Below are 15918 nucleotides of genomic sequence, written 5' to 3'. Positions count from 1 at the left end.
ATGAGGCTGTAGGAGAATGTCAGTGATGAGCCACGACACAGACACTGGGATGGCTACAGTAAAACATGTGGCGGTGACAGGAGAAGGTAACAGGAGAAGGATGTGGAGAAACTGAACCCCCTGCTGGTGGGAATGTGGAGGGTGCAACCAAACTGCATCTGGAAAGGGGAGGCAGTGTCTTAAAAAGTCAAACACAGGCTTACCAGCAACCCCACTCCTAGATATCTACTCAAGCCATAGGAAACACAGGTCCCCAGCAAGACTTGTACACGAATATTTACAGCAGCGTTATTCGTAATAGCCCCAAACTGCAACAGCTCTAGTGTCCGTCCAATGGTGAGTCAATCAGATGTGGCATCTTCACACAACAGGATATGACTCGCAATGAAAGGGAAAGAAGTGGTGACACACAGTAGTTCCTTGAGTGCAGGAGGTTTTGTTTGCTTTGTTCACGGATGACCAGGGCACATAAGAGGTGCTCATAAAGTATAGGGTGAAGGGACAAGTCTTTAATCTGGCTCTCCCAAGTGAACAACGTAAATCACTTTATTAAATTTGAAGGGATTTTGTTACATTTTGGAAAATGGCCATATTTACAGTCATAAAAAATGCTCGAGAGAATACTGAAAGTAAGACTACAAAAATAATCTATATTAACAAGTTTGCCCTTCATACATGCTCTGCAACAGGATTCTCGTCGGGGCGGGTTTTAAAACCACCACGTACTGTTAGAGCTTCTGCTGTGACTCGAGGGAGATTACGGGAGGTGGTATCTAAGGAAAAAAATAACCTGGCCAACAGCCACTGTAAACCTTAGCTGCAGTTTATTTTAAAAAGGCAAAAGGTTTTCCCAGTATTTACAGTCGATTTAAAGCTTTGAAATGGGATGGTAACTTCTAAATGGTAGACTGCCGACTGCCACAGGCGAGCATGGATGCAGAACGTTCATCAGAAACTTGAGGGTCAGCCCCCAACGCCACACACAGTTAGTAATTCTGCTCCTTGATTCAGCTGTTAAACGCGCAAGGGGAGGGCTTACTTTTGCAAGAGGAAAGAAAGTCTCCAGAAAGGTGATGCCTAGGTAGGTAGTTGACCAGGAGCCTTACGATTCATTCCGTTTCTTTTCTTTTAAAAATACATTTTCGGCACGCAACTTTTCTGTCTCCTGAGAAGTAAATTTTTAGAAAAGGAAAAGAAAAAAAGAATTAAGGCTCAAATGCTTACAGGAAGTTATTCTTTGCATTCATTAAGTTTATATTTCAAACTAAGACTACAATTTTCAATTTGTAAACTATTTATAACGTTAAATAAGAATCTGATTATGTTAGAGCCTGACAACGGACTGAATTATACTTGGAATAATAAGGACTGATATATTAATACTTTTTAATTCAGTAAGTTCCCCGAAGAAAGCATTTAAGTGATTCGATGATTAAATTAAACTTTAGTTAAACAGTCATTCTAAGACCAGGCTCAGCATTATTCAGAGTACTTTTGAGAGCTTACCTCAGCGAGCCTGACGTTCTCCTTCTTCAGCCGCACGACGTATTGAATCTTCTGATGCAGGTTTTGGTGACCGACCAACTTCCCATTTTCCTCAGCAAGACACTCCACCTGCTTCCTTAACATTTCCATCTCCTGCAGGCAAACCAGTCCAGGGCGGGAAAATTAGTTGCTCTTAATTTTGCTTTTACCATCACGTTATTTCGTGCCTCCCAAGAGCACAGGGCGCCAGAGAGCCCAGGTTCCCGACTTTCATGACAGAGCAAGTCTGAACCACGGACACCCCCCTCCCAGATATGTCCTAAGCACACGAAAACAACCAACACACAAACACACCTGGAATATTCTCTCCTTTTCCTCATACAGTTCTTCCAGCTTTGATCTCAGTTGTTCCTTTTCTTCGAACGCTTTAGATTCCAAAGTTCTGGTTCGCTCGACTTCCTCGGCCATTCTAAGGCAGTCCATCTCTTTGTTCTGAAGGGCGCTCTGGACTTCTTCTAGGCTGTAACAGCAAATAGCGTTTTGTGGGATTCCAAAGGAACATAATTACAACAGTATTCAAATGAGACATTTTTCACCCAAGCCCAGAATTTTGATTTGAAAGCGTCACAAACACTCAGCCCTCCCCTAGTGACGGCATAGGGAGATAGCAAGGGGTGCAGATAGGCGTCTTTTGTTATTTTACCCAAGACTTTCCTTTTGGAAAACTTCTCAAACCATTTTTTAAAATGATAAAAAATTTAGAATGGAAACTTCTGGATTTGGCCTCTTTGGAGCAAATGTAATTTAAGTATTATGACAGTCTGCATGGTTATATTCAATGCCCCATATCTTAATTCTTTTGGATTTCAAAAACTGGTTCTCAGACCATAGGACACCAGTCATTTCTTCAAGGGTGTGCTATTCAGAATTCATACACTATACAACTATCAATTGAAAAGAAAAACGAGGAACAAAGTTACCATGGAATTACATAGAACTATACTGCTTTAATAAAATTGTATGAATCCTATAAGCTCTCCAAAAGCAACAAGTACTTTTTACTGCATTTTTATGCATATGGAATAGAATGATTACTTAAGGGCATCATACTCAGAATTTAATATGCCATTTAAGACAAGCTGATTTCAGGAGCAGTGTCCTCAGACTGCAGTCCGTGGAACCTCAGAAGAACAGCATGGGGAGGAGGCACTGATGTCCTCCCTGGTTCACTTGGAGCTGTTCTACATTTGTCTTGTGTACTTTGCTTTAGTTTGATGAAATTTCTGTGGCACAGCAGACCCTGCTGCTGCTTACCCAACAACCAATCCCTTGCTGTTTCTTTGCTTATAAAAACTCATTTTATTTGGGGGGAAAAAGAGAAAAAAAAAGAAAAAGAAGCAGCAGCACACCCAGTTCCCAAGTGTTGGTAAAAAATAAACTGGTCTAGTCTAAGCCTGGTTTCTTCAACCTACTGCCAGATACTGGTTTCCTCAGCTTGCCTGGAGGGGTGTTAATTCTGGCAGCGAAGCACAGGCTGATCCTTGGGGGCTAATAGGACTTTTTGCCCCCTTGACAAAAGAAAGCCCTTTTGAACCCACCTCACTACAAGCTGTGATCCTCTTGTTTATGACATTTGGGGCTATGGCAGCCATTTTGTGGCCAAGAGGACACAAGCAAGGGTGCCGAAAGCAGAAGAATGGGAAGGGTATGGGTCCCTGATGGCATCACTGAGTCAGTGCACCTCCAGACCTCTTGTGATATGAAATTAAGCATCTCCTGCCTACACCAGTTAGCATGGAATTCAGTTCCTTGTAGCTTTTTAATGCATCCTCACATACACAAATAGATAACATTATGGTGAGAATCACTGCTGTAGGTTGGGACTGATAAAACTGGGTGTGCCACTTTCTAGTGTGTGCTTCCCTGGCCCACAGTGTGAGGTCCTCTATCTTCTAGGGACAGTGTATCACTGGAGACTCTTGGTTCCTAGATTATGAAATAAATTACATGCCAACTTACAGAGCTTTTATTCTTTTTGCTAGAAGGTCTAAAATGGCTATTATTTCTAAAATAGCTGCAATTCTACAAACCGTACAGCTGGATTCTCACAGATCCTGTAAGTGATCCACACTTCTACCCTAGCTCTCCAATGACTACCTGTCTGGGAGCCAGTCCCTAAACTGCTTGTATGTACAGCAAAGTATGGAACAAGCTCTGTTCCACATCTATACTCTTTGATGCTATAAAGCAGATGACTGGGTAACAAATCGTTTACAAAATGGGTGGTCTTTGTCAGCTGATCATGAAAAAGAATTTTTGTCTGGGGCACCTGGGTGGCTCAGTCAGTTGAACGTCTGCCTTTGGCTCAGGTCATGATCCCAGGGTCCTGGGATCCAGCTACGTGTCAGGCTCCCTGCTTGGCGGGGGGGGGGGGGGGGCGGGGGGGGGGGCGGGGAGTCTGCTTCTCCCTCTCCCTCTGCTGCTCCTCCTGCTTGTGCTCTCTGGCGCACTCCCTCTCCCTGTCAAATAAATAAATAAAACTTAAAAAAAAAAGATTTTATTTATTTATTTGACAGGGAGAGAGACAGCACAAGCAGGGGGAATGGGAGAGGGAGAAGCAGACTCCCCACTGAGCAGGGAGCCCAATGTCGGGTTCGATCCCAGGACCCTGGGATCATGACCTGAGCCAAAGGCAGATGCTTAATGACTGAACCACCCAGGCGCCCCAATAAATAAAATCTTAAAAAAAAAAAAAAAAGAATTTTTGATGACAGATCGCTATGTAATTTTTGACATACTAACTTGGATGGAGTTCAAATAACTGCATGACAGGATTCTAACAAAATTCCTTCTGTTGCCATTTACTTACTGTGTGAATAAAATTTCTCAGCACTTATAGCTATAAAAACAGAAAGTAGGAACAGAGGTGATACTGAATATTGTCTCATTCCAGAATTAAGTATAACAGAATAATGAGTAATTGAAGCAAAAGCATGAAGATAAAATGCACTGGGAGATGCATTTCCACTTAAATTTTACTATGTATAATAATCTATAAAAACTTATAATAAATTTAGGACACTGTGATTAATAATAATTGTAATGAAAACTCAATCCAGAAGAAATACAGCACTAGAGCCAGCCATACAAATACAAATTACTTCCCATTTGTATATATATTTTTGTTGCCCAGGTATATAATAGGGTAATCAACAAAAAATTTCCCACTTTATTAAATTAGGATATAATTCTGTGTTGTAAGAACGGAACGGACACTCCATTTGAAAGGAAAAAGGAACAATGTGCAATCTTAGGTTTAGGAACTTGTTCCTGTATTGTGAAATGGATAGAAAGTAGCAGGTCAGTTGGATACTTTTAGGAGAACACCACCGGAGCTTTACTTCTGTGGCCAGTTCAAGGTGAGACTTTTGATAGGACAATGGCCGGAACAAAACCGGTGATGTGTCAGAAGTGGGATCCGAACCCCACCTCCATGCAGAAACCAGAAATCCAGACCACAAGAAGCAGGAGCTGGAGTCTGGCACCCGAGACCGTTTGGCCATCCTGACACCAAGAACTTTATTCCTTCCTAAATGGCACTATTTTCCGTATGTGAGAACTTCCATGCTTTGCATCAATTTAAACTTCCAATGAGAAACTTTAGACATAAAGTCAACCCCAAAAATGTGCACGAGGGTATGTGGTGTTTCAAAATTCTTTCAGGAGGTTTAACAAGTGAAAATGTCTGAGGCCCTCTTCTCTGGATGAATATCTATTCAGAGTGCACTATCTTTCTAATTTTTTACCATTGTATTTGTTAATACCAAACAGTTTACATATTTTGAACTTGACAGAAAATACAGTATATCTTGCTCATCTAAGAATGAGGCAGTTTATAAGATTACATTAATATGAAAACTAGATGAATGAATTAAAATCCTGTTTACAGAACACATGTAAAGAGACCCAAGGTCAAGACCAGAAGAAATCAAGATTATTGATCTATGGGCCTCAGGGGGCCTCAAGGTTTTAAATCAGAGGAAACCAGAAGATGGAAAGGAGTTCCCTGCCTTGTAGACATTGTATTTCTTCCATTAGAGGAGAAGAAAGAAAACTACAAGAACTTGAATTACAAAACAGCACACTTACTCTGTTTTCATTTTCAGCATTTCTTCAACTAATTTATTCTGTAAGAAGATAAAAAGAAAGAGATGGCTTAAGTTTTTACCACTGCTAAGAAAAAGATTGGTGGTAAGTAGTCCACTCTCCCTCATGGTAATGAGATCAATTAAACCAACATCCTTTTCCACATCCCAACGGTGCACCCAGAAAGGGGGCGCCTGTCTCTTCAGACTTCACGTGTTGTGCCCTGGGAGGCCTTCCACGGGCACCCTATACCTGCTTCTATTCTAAATGGAAAACTCCGTGTGGGGATGTGGGCAGGGGGCTAACTGCTGAAACACGAAGACAAATTCACTCTTAATCATCAATGATGTCTGAATACTGAAGGTAAATATCAAACTTAACGGTGGGAATACAGAAGAGACAGAAATTTCAAGAGTAAAATGGTTTCTAAAATCTATAACCACAAATGCTAAGTAGAAAAGCATTTCTCAGACAAGAAACATAACTATTACATTTAAAAAAAAAAAAAAAGCCATACTTTAGCAAGTCTTTCTTTGATCATTTCTTCTTGTTCTTTCTTCATCTGTTGCTGATCTGGATGATTCTGTCCACTGCAGAGATGAAAAAGGGAGGATGCGGAAACGCAGTTAGGCATATCCACGTATCAGTTTCCTATCTGCTGTAGCAGCAATGCCAAGTTATGATAGCTTGAAAACAATGCAAAGCTAACTCCGGTGATTAAGTCAAGTTAGCACGGTTCACAAATGTGATTGATATATGGGGATCAAATAAGGCACCCCCCCGGAATTCAGGATGCCTCCCATACAAAAATGAAACGAACAGAGCTGGGAAATCCAATCGAGGCCTGGTGGAAAGTAAAGTAGAAATGGAGCCAAGAGTGGCATCACAAGAAGATCAAATGGGAGCAAAAGGGGGCTGAGACCGGCGGTCCAGGAGCCTGGTGATCAGCTGGCAGGGGGCATCTCTGGGTGTGGGGAGGGTTCCTCAGGCCGGTCTAGCACAGGGAGCCCCAACGCCCCCTTGCTTGGATTTCATGGTCAGCTGGCAATTTTCTGATGGTACCCTGGCGTCCCATGTATCCTGACACCAGGAAGGGGATTCCCTGAGTACCAGACATAAATCTTTTCATGGAAAAGGAATGCTCCTCTATGTAAAGGAAATTACATTCTGGATGATGCATCAGTATCCTGTGAATTTGATTAATGGGAGTCCATCTCTGTGAGCTTGACCAGGGCAGGATCATACATTGAGTTTCTGTGGACAGCCCCTTCACCAAGGGGACATCCCCCAAGGAGAACCTGCCTGGATGCCACAGACTCCTCTAGAAATATCTGTCACTGATGAGCAAAAGATCGTTTCTTGAAGGAAAACAGAAGGTCCAGTAGTTTCTTTCAATTAATGAATCTGGCAGCCTAGACAGAAATGGTAATGAGACCTCAGTGAGGAAAATACCCGAAACCATTAGAGAAGTGTTTTCTATGTTCTAATCCAAGAGTAGGTAAACTTTTTTTTGTCAAGAACCAGACAGAAAATATTCTAGGCCTTGGGAGCCATGGGGGTCCCTGTCGCAGCTCTTCCTCTTGGCTGCTGTGATGTCAATGCAATATTTAAATGAAAGGATGTGACTACGCTCCAATAAAACTTTCTTGACCAGACACACTGTGGGCTTGATCTGACCCCTGAGCCACAGTTTTCTCCCACTCTGGTCTTTCAGGAATGAGGTTCTGTATGGCTCCTCATATGGGACATGTAGCTATGAAACAGAGTATTTTAAAAACGTTCCATGTTCCATGATTCAACTAGCTCTTGATAAAAGACCGTGTACCAAGTACAGTGATTTCTTTACATGGGGGTGGAGCATGTGGACAGCAGGTGGGCAGACTGAGGACTACCTGCATCACAATCAGCTGGGAGGGGCAGGGCTACTAAATCGAGCATCTCCAATGTTCCCTGACACTTGAAGAGAAGCATTCTGGAATAGACTGTTGGCACAACCACCGCTACCGTCCTCAAGCATCTATTGTCTTCGCTAGGTTTTGGACAGTGCATCTCGGGGCTGCTTCTGGACGGGGAAGGGGAGTGCGTCTGCCCAAGACCTACCGGCAACGGTAGGAACAGCAGGCACCCCTGATCTTGGAAGCTGAATTCAGCCAGGGCCTCCATCCCACAAGGAGAGCCCCTGTGATTCACTTCAACTTGCTGCATTCTTGTCCAGGCCACCCTCCTCTCAAGTCCTTCTTGGGAAGTTCACAGAAGGGCAGGATCATAACTCTACCTTGTATACCTAATATCTGCCACTTACTGAGTGCCACCCCTCGGCCAAGCACTGTAACCAGCACTTTACCCAGGTTATTTTCGGTCTTCAAAACACCTTGTGAGATAGAGCCATCATTTTCCTCATTTTATGGCTCAGGAAACTGAGGCACTAGAAGTTAAAAACTGTGTCCAAAGTCACAGGACTTTCAGGTGTCAGAGACAGGACAGAGCCCAGGTGTGACTGCCCATGACACTATGCCGTCCCATTAGCAAATACAACCAGAAAATGGTCATAGCTAAAGGCAAACCACATGCACAAATACCCAAACCCAAGGGAGCGCTCCTCTGGAAAGCTCCTTCCTGCGCAGGAGCATTCCACGGACCATGGGTCATGAAGCAAAATCAGCTGGTAGGAAACCCTTCCTTTTCTGCTGGACCTCTGACACCTTGTCTCGTCGAGGTCATAACTTCCCCACCCCACGCCCCTTTCCCCTCAAATAGCAGTAGACAGTTTGGTTCAAATGTTTCCCATCCTGAAATTCATTTCAATAGCTCTATAGCAATGCAACGTTAGCAGGGCTGGCAAGATCATGAAGGCCTTATTCTCCCATCCTGGAAGAAGCAGCCCCCCCCACCAGACCTGACTCAAAAGCAACCAACGGGGCTTCCCCTGGACTAGCGGCGAACACCGTGCACGCTGTGAAACCAATTCCAACCACTTTCCCCTACCCACACCCAGGCAGGCCACGATTTAGCCCACAGAGTCCTGGTGGCTCTTTCTCACCTGTTGTTCTTTTCCCTTTCAAGATCATCCAGCTGACTTTGCAGGAGCCAGTTTCTCTCTCGCAACTGCTCGGCTTCCACGCGGAGGCTTTCCATTTCACACAACTGCTCCTAGTAAGACATCAAATCGTGTCTTTTCAGAAAACACGTTAGAGGAGGCATGATTCCGCTCCCCAAAGCCACACATGAGACACATATTCATATTTGAAGCTCCTGCTAGGCACAGAACACTGCCCTGGGTATCACTGGATAAAAAGGAGATTATGACAAGCTCTTGGGGGCCTGGAACTATGACTCCTTTTCATACCCACAGTGTGTTAAACGTCTCTCAACAATACCACATAATTCATTAAAATCCCTTTATGAGAAAAGACGTTCAAAAGTCCCTACTTTGGTAAATGTTCTATTTGATTCTCTTTAATAAATTCTAATTTAGAAAAACCTGATGTAAGGAATATAGTCAATAACAGAGTAATAACTTTGTCTGGTGACAGATGGTAGCCCCACCTGTGGCGGGCACAGCGTAACGGGTGGAACTGTCAAATCGCTGCGTTGTACGTAGTGTCCAACGGATGCGCCACAGCCCGTCACTCAAAATCCTTAAGTGAACTCTAATTTGAAAATCATGAGCATAACCATCCAAAAGAAATAAATACTTGTCTGCAAGGAGTGTCCTTTCTCCTTTACTTCTACTTGTCCACTGTTTCTTTTAACCTGACCCAATTTCTTCCCAGTCCTAAAATCATGCCAGTCTGGGTAGCAGCCACATTCCTGGGATAGCAGCATACTGAGAGCTGCCCTAAATAAAAAAGCAAAGAATGATCCCCTAAAGTTAAGAGAGATGCTGTCTTCCTGTACTTTCTGTCCCTTGGTTACAGCGAGCTCATTTTGTTCCTAAACAAAAACTGCAGAGCAACAGCCTCACAGGCTAACTGCAATCTTCTCCGAAGCACCCCATCCGCTCTACCCACACCCCTCCGCACCCACACACCACCCATCCCGGTGCTCCTCCACACACCTCCCGCCCCTCAATGCTCCTCCAAACACACTCTCCCCACGTATAATCACCGTACCCTCAAGTCCCTGGGCAAAACCCAAACCAAAACAAAACCAGAAGGAAGTTTAAAGGAAGGGCAAACAAGAGAAGAGTATTTTTAACTATCATAGACAAAAGCAAATCTCCCTCATACATAAAGAATGCCTACAAATCATTAAGGAAAAGTCCAACAATAGAAAGATGGGCGAAGGCTACAGGTCAGAGAAACAGAAAAACCAAAAATGCTCCATCTTATTCCTAATAAGAAAAATACAAATTTATAACTGTAGTGAGAGAGCGTGCCCTCTCTACGAAACGGGCAAGGATCTAAGTCAGGCAGCACTGTGATCAGAGTAGCTGGTACGGCCCGGGTATGATACCATCATAAAAACCAAATGGGCAGGGAGATAATGCTTCCAGATGTGGTTACATATGGGAACCTGGCTACAGTGGGAGCCCCCAGGGACGGTCACCTAGGCAGTGTGGAGTCGGCAGGGGAGGAAGGCTTTTCTGTGTACCCTTTAGTTCTGTGCCTTTTGAATTTTGTATCGTCAGTAACCATGAAAGATACTATTTTACTCATTTATTTTGGATACTGTTTCTTTTTAAAGATTAGGTTTATGGGAAAAAAATCATCCAGTTACCTTTATTCTGAGGATTTCAGCATTTTTGACTTCCCTGTCTTCGTTTAGCTTTGTTACAAGGTGTTGCAGAGAAATCTTAGAGGCTCTTCCATCTTCTATCTCTTGTTCTTGTGTTTCCAGGAGTTTTGCCAAATGTGTTTGAAAATGAGGTGGTGTTTTAGGGCTCTACGATAAAATTAAATGTCATCTGAATACTCGATTAAGTGAGGTTTCACAAAGATTTCACTGTAAATGTATATGCCAAGCGCACAGAGAACACTCAGCTGTTCACCTTATTATTCTAATTCCTGTCCAAGTAAAACAAACAAAACACCGGTACCTTTTCATCAAGCAAAAAGCAGAAAAGGTGTTGGCGAAAATCTCTCTCTCTAAACAAAAAAACGAAGCTACGGTCTTCGTAATTTCCAAACTTTTATCACCCACGAAACTTCATTCTTTCCCGCAGCGCGCTCTTTTTCTGACAAGTACCTGGGGATACTCGGCAGCAGAATCCATCACGTGTTCGAGCTGTCTCATTTTGAAGTTATATTCATTCTTTTTCTGTTCTACTTCCTCCTTCTTCTGGTTCAGCTGGGAAAATTGAACAGAGGCGAGATGATGCGTTAGAAAATCATATGGGGCCCATGGTCCTGTTAGAACAGGCAAGCTGCCCGAGGTAGGAGGATACAGACTTCATGCTATTTTGTCAGGACTTCAGTAATAACCTGAAAAGCAGTAAGGTATTAAAAGCAGCCCAGACCACAGCAATGTTTACAGCTGTAAACGTCTGTGCACCTTGGTTGCTGCTCTCTGACCCTCTCGTCTCCTGCTCTCTCCCAGACTTTATTTACAGTGTTTAAAAAAACTTTTTTAAGCTTCACAGGTAATCAAAGGGTCATGTGGGGAAAATAAAATATAAAACAAAAGCCAACAAGAGGACAAAAGTAAGCCATAACCTTGCCCCAGAGGTTAGAACTTACTGGTGCACGCTGGGGGTCCGGGGGTAGGCAGAGAGGCAGCCAAGCAAGTCAGAACCCATGTAAGCAGCCAAGTCGCTGAGAGCCCGCAGCGCAGCCGACCCACCTAAGCGCCTCCTCTTGGAGGAGCCGAGGCCCTGGGTCTCACCTCGTGCTGAAGTTCTTGGATCAGGGCCTCCTTCCTGGTCATCTCCTCCTGCGCGGACTGCAGCAGCTCCGAGTGCTTCTTCGAGGCTTCCGTGAGCATGTTCAGCTGCTCAGTGGCATGGGCCAGGTCCTCGCAGAGCATATCCCTCTGTCAGGGGACAATCCCCACAAAGGAAGAGTCCTTTCTTAACTGGGTACTCCACTAAGGATTTGCAAATCACTGCTATGTGCAATTTTAAAAGTTAAGGAAGTTTTAAGAAAGAACTTTTTTTTTTTTTTTTTTTTTTTTTTTTTTTGTTTATGGGCGAATCCATTCCAAAGCAAACCAAGCAGTTAATATTTAAGTGAACGGGTCTAAAGAGAAATATTACAGGCAATTCATACAGGTCTCCCTATTGGGGTTTGATTGTATTCTACCTCTTTCCCCCAACATCGAACCTTTCCCCTCACCCCCAGGATCTCAAAGTTGATCACTCTTCCCTTAGGAGGACTCCAGATACAGGTCTCGTCCTTACCCGCTGTCTGACCAATTGACTCTAGTCATTTATACATTGGAAGATAAAGAGCTGTAAAGATGAGTGCCCTCAGCCCATTGGGGGAGGGGCTGGGCTGTCACCAGAGAGTGATACATAGTCATAGGCCGTCATCGTTTCAGGGGAGTAGCTTGATGGAAAGTGGCAGAGAGAATTAAGTGTCCTGTGGGTTGCATACCTAATTCCTATGTACACAGCATGCAAGCCCTACCAAGTTAGAGCAGAATCTGCTCACTCTAACTTTCCAAATGTGCGTGCGTATACGTACATATATATATTAACTTATATAACTACATATGAATTAACATGTGCAATATTATAATATAGAGATACGTACATATATGTTATGTACACGTCACATACAATAATAATGTATATGTGTGTACGCATGTAAATGATATGCCACGAGTGCGTGGGAAAATGTGATACATCAGGTACACATGCACACATAGATACCCGATGTACCGCGAACATTTTTCCATGTATTCACTCTTCTATCCTATCATTTTTCCTGGGGTGGGCTCGACTTCATCTTATGAATGCACCACAGTTCAACCCATCGCTGAATATTTTGGCTGATTTGAATTTTTCACTATTATATGCCTCATATTCTCACATCTAGATCATTTCTTTAGGCTAATTTCTAAAAGTGCAAAAAAATGAAAGCTGGGTATTACCAGACCAGCTCCCCAAAGGCTGAACGCAAGCTTCACCGGAAGTGGAAGTCATCACCCTTCTCTGCGTATCTTCCTTAGATCTTAATATTTACCAGTCTCACCTTCCTTTTCCTGGATTTTACCCCTGTTATTACTTATTATTCCCTTATTATTAGTCTCACCTTCCTTTTCCTGGATTTTACCCCTCTTTTAATCTCCTTGGATTGTATATATGTTAGCAGCTTCGAGTCCCTTCTGGGCTACAGGATGACATAATTACAAATTACTGGGTATATTGGCCTTGGATATCTATCCCCACAGGTTCTCAACGCTCAAAACTACTGTGTATAAAATGTATTTCACTAACTCGCTCTAGGCCTCTATTCGTCCATCTCAGGGGTATAACAGAACCAGCTTCGGTCACTGTGGCTGCCGCCCTTGGTGGCCACTCTGACTGCTCCTGCCGCCACAGCACCTGTCCTCTGGGCACCGGCACCTGTCGGCAGTACTTCCGAGGCACTGCTCAGTTCTAACTCGCCCTACATCCCCACCAGCACCACTGGGCCCGGCCTCAATGCCTCTGGCCTGGGCTAAAGTCCACACCACCCTGGTTTCCTAAAAGATACAGCCCATGTTCCTCGAGACCCTCCGTGACACAGACTCCCCCACCTCCAGCCGGACATGCCCCACCACCCCCCCTTGCTGGGGACGCTCCACTCCACAAACACCCACAGCTGCCAAGCTTCCCTCCCCCAGCAAAGTCTTGTACAAGTCTTATCTCCTCTGGGAAGCGCTCTGGAATTCTCCAAGCATAATCACTCCCCTCCTCCCCTTCCTGTGCTCCCAGGTCATTGATTACACCTAAATACAACTAACTCTTAATCTAGATGGCATATTTTGAGGTAAGTAACAGTGTTTCAATCATTCGTCCGTTCCCAAATGCCAAGCCAGGCAAGGATGTATGGTAGGTGGGCTCAATTTGTTGAGTTTGTTTCATGGGTAGCATAGTTTAGCAAGAAAACTTTTTCTTTTCTTTTTTTTTTTCCAAAGACTTTATGTATTTATTTGAGAGAGAGAGAGAGCATGAGAAAGAGCACAAGCAAGGGAGGGGCGGAGGGAGAGAGAGAAGCAGACTCCCCACTAAGCGAGGAGCCCGATGTGGGGCTCCATCCCAGGACCCTGGGATCATGACCTTAACCAACTGAGCCACCCAGGCACCCCAAGAAAACTTTATTTCTAAAGCAACCACAGAGCAGTATACTCAGTGGGTTACTGTCCGTGTGAAAAAAGGAAAACTAAATGTATATGAGATTTGCCTAAAATGTCTCTGGAAGGATAACACGAGGGAATGTTTTATATAATTATATAACTGCTTTATATAATTTGGATTTTGAACCATGTGACAACAGCATGGCTTAATATTTAAAAAAGAAAAATGTATACCAACAACAAAAAAAATTAAAACCTACTTTAGCTAAAACACAAGAGCCAAGCCTGAGGTTAACGTGTTGCCCAGCCCCTTCTTTGCCCCCTGCTGCTGCCACCCTACTGAGTAAACACAGCTTCCACTCTGCTCCCCTTCGAGAAGACGGTCAGTTCCAGGAACTTACCAGGTGTCAGCACAAATGAATGAAAATCAATCAACTGGATAAAAGATAACAATTTTAATGTTACCTACTAATGGCCTAACTACCCTAGGGAAACAGCTCTAATTAAGACTTATTCTTTCAAAAAGCCCTCTATTTCTTTATTAGTAACCTCCCCACACGCATATATATATCAACATCGACAAGGGAAAGAGCCAGAAAAGAGTCCGGTTGTGTTAACATCTACCTCTATGTCCTCAGAGAGTATTCTCAGTCTAAGGGCTTCTTTCAGATCCAGAATCTCCACTTCCTGTTTCTTAATCAACACTTTGCTCTCCTCCTTGTCAGCCAAAGCAGAGTTGTATTTGCACTGCAAAAAAGAAAGTTATGATCCAAGAGCTGTCTGCTTTACTGTGTTTTTCTTTTCAAGATTTTATTTATTTACTCGAGAGATAGAAAGAGCACAAGCAGGGGGAGGGGCAGAGGGAGAGGGACAAACAGACCCCTTGCTGAGCAGGGAGCCCAACACCGGACTTGATCCCCATCCGGCACCACGAGATCATCACCTGAGCCAAAGGCAGAGGCTTAACACACTGAGCCACCCAAGCGCCCCTACTGTGTTTATTTTTAGATTAAAATAACAAGGAGTCTGAGCTCCAAGGTGACGATGAGATTACCACAAATCATTCAGTAACTACTTGTTGGATAAACGGATGGAAGAGTAAGTGCCCGAATGGTGAAGAGACATCAAAAAGCCCCATAGGTACCAGTGAAAACACATCCAGGTTTTGGGTTTTGGTTTTTTGGTAATCCCTACACCCAACGTGGGGCTCAAACTCACAACTCATCAAGAGGCGCACACTCCACTGACTGAGCCAGCCCGGCGCCCCATCTTATTATCACACCTTTATCAGGAGACTGCCTTTAGCAAACAAATGTGGAGAACAGCAGGCTCCCTTTGTAGCAGAGGAATGAGGAACGTGGACAAAAACCTTCACCTTGACCGAAGAGAGGAGGAAGCACCAACATTCCACTTAGATATGCGCAAGGGAAAGTAGTTACCTGAGGAACGTAGTTACTTGCTGAGGTCAGAAAGTCCAACAGGGGCAAAGCTCACTATATGTGAATGTCTCTGAACTGAACCAAAATGTGTCATTGTTTTTTCTTGAAGCAATTAAGGAACACCACATACCCTTAACTATCACAGACCACAGCCGGTCTATTTCTGATTAGCAGTTCCCAACCGGTACACACAGAACACTGCTCCCCGGTGGGGGCCATCCGGGCAAGGCCGCAGCCTGTGCTGCCTCCCAGAGGCGCACTGCACGGGGACATAGTAGGGGCTCTGTTATAGTAGGGGCTCTGTTAAGTTCTGCAAATCCAGAAACCTGTGGAACTTCAACTAGCATTGCCGAACCAATGTGACCACAGAAATCTTTTTTCTGGTGGAGCATTTGTTAAACTCTTGAGGAATCTGTGAAGTGTGGCATCTCGTCAGTGACAGAACTTACACTTATGTCCTTCAGTTCTTGCTTCAGGGTGTCTATGGTTTCTGTTTTCTCACAGACCGATGTTCTCAGCTCCTGGACCTGGCTCATGAGGTCAGCTACCACTTCCTGACGAGGACAGAAACAATATGTTCATACCCAATGACATTAAGGAGGAGAACATTTTTAAAACAACAAATAAT

At 43.9% G+C, this 15918-nt stretch overlaps 1 protein-coding gene across 1 annotated transcript in view; it reads right to left on the bottom strand.

Annotated features, from left to right (window-relative positions):
• Window positions 1-523: 523 nt before the first annotated feature.
• KIF15 (kinesin family member 15) overlaps window positions 524-15918 on the bottom strand; it is a 65495-nt gene continuing 50100 nt past the window's right edge. Inside the window, exons 25-35 of the mRNA XM_026500628.4 lie at window positions 15740-15844; window positions 14476-14598; window positions 11455-11601; window positions 10819-10920; window positions 10351-10515; window positions 8672-8781; window positions 6149-6221; window positions 5635-5672; window positions 1840-2005; window positions 1507-1638; window positions 524-1165 (exon numbers count right to left, since the gene is read on the bottom strand). Coding sequence (XP_026356413.1) covers window positions 1103-1165; window positions 1507-1638; window positions 1840-2005; window positions 5635-5672; window positions 6149-6221; window positions 8672-8781; window positions 10351-10515; window positions 10819-10920; window positions 11455-11601; window positions 14476-14598; window positions 15740-15844 — 1224 coding nt within the window. The 3' untranslated portion in view covers window positions 524-1102. The remainder of the gene's footprint in view (window positions 1166-1506; window positions 1639-1839; window positions 2006-5634; window positions 5673-6148; window positions 6222-8671; window positions 8782-10350; window positions 10516-10818; window positions 10921-11454; window positions 11602-14475; window positions 14599-15739; window positions 15845-15918) is intronic.

This window comes from Ursus arctos, unplaced genomic scaffold, assembly GCF_023065955.2.
Source record: "Ursus arctos isolate Adak ecotype North America unplaced genomic scaffold, UrsArc2.0 scaffold_14, whole genome shotgun sequence".
NCBI classification, from domain to species: domain Eukaryota; kingdom Metazoa; phylum Chordata; class Mammalia; order Carnivora; family Ursidae; genus Ursus; species Ursus arctos.
Note: the sequence above shows the minus strand (reverse complement) of the source record. Positions and strands in the feature narration are given on the sequence as shown.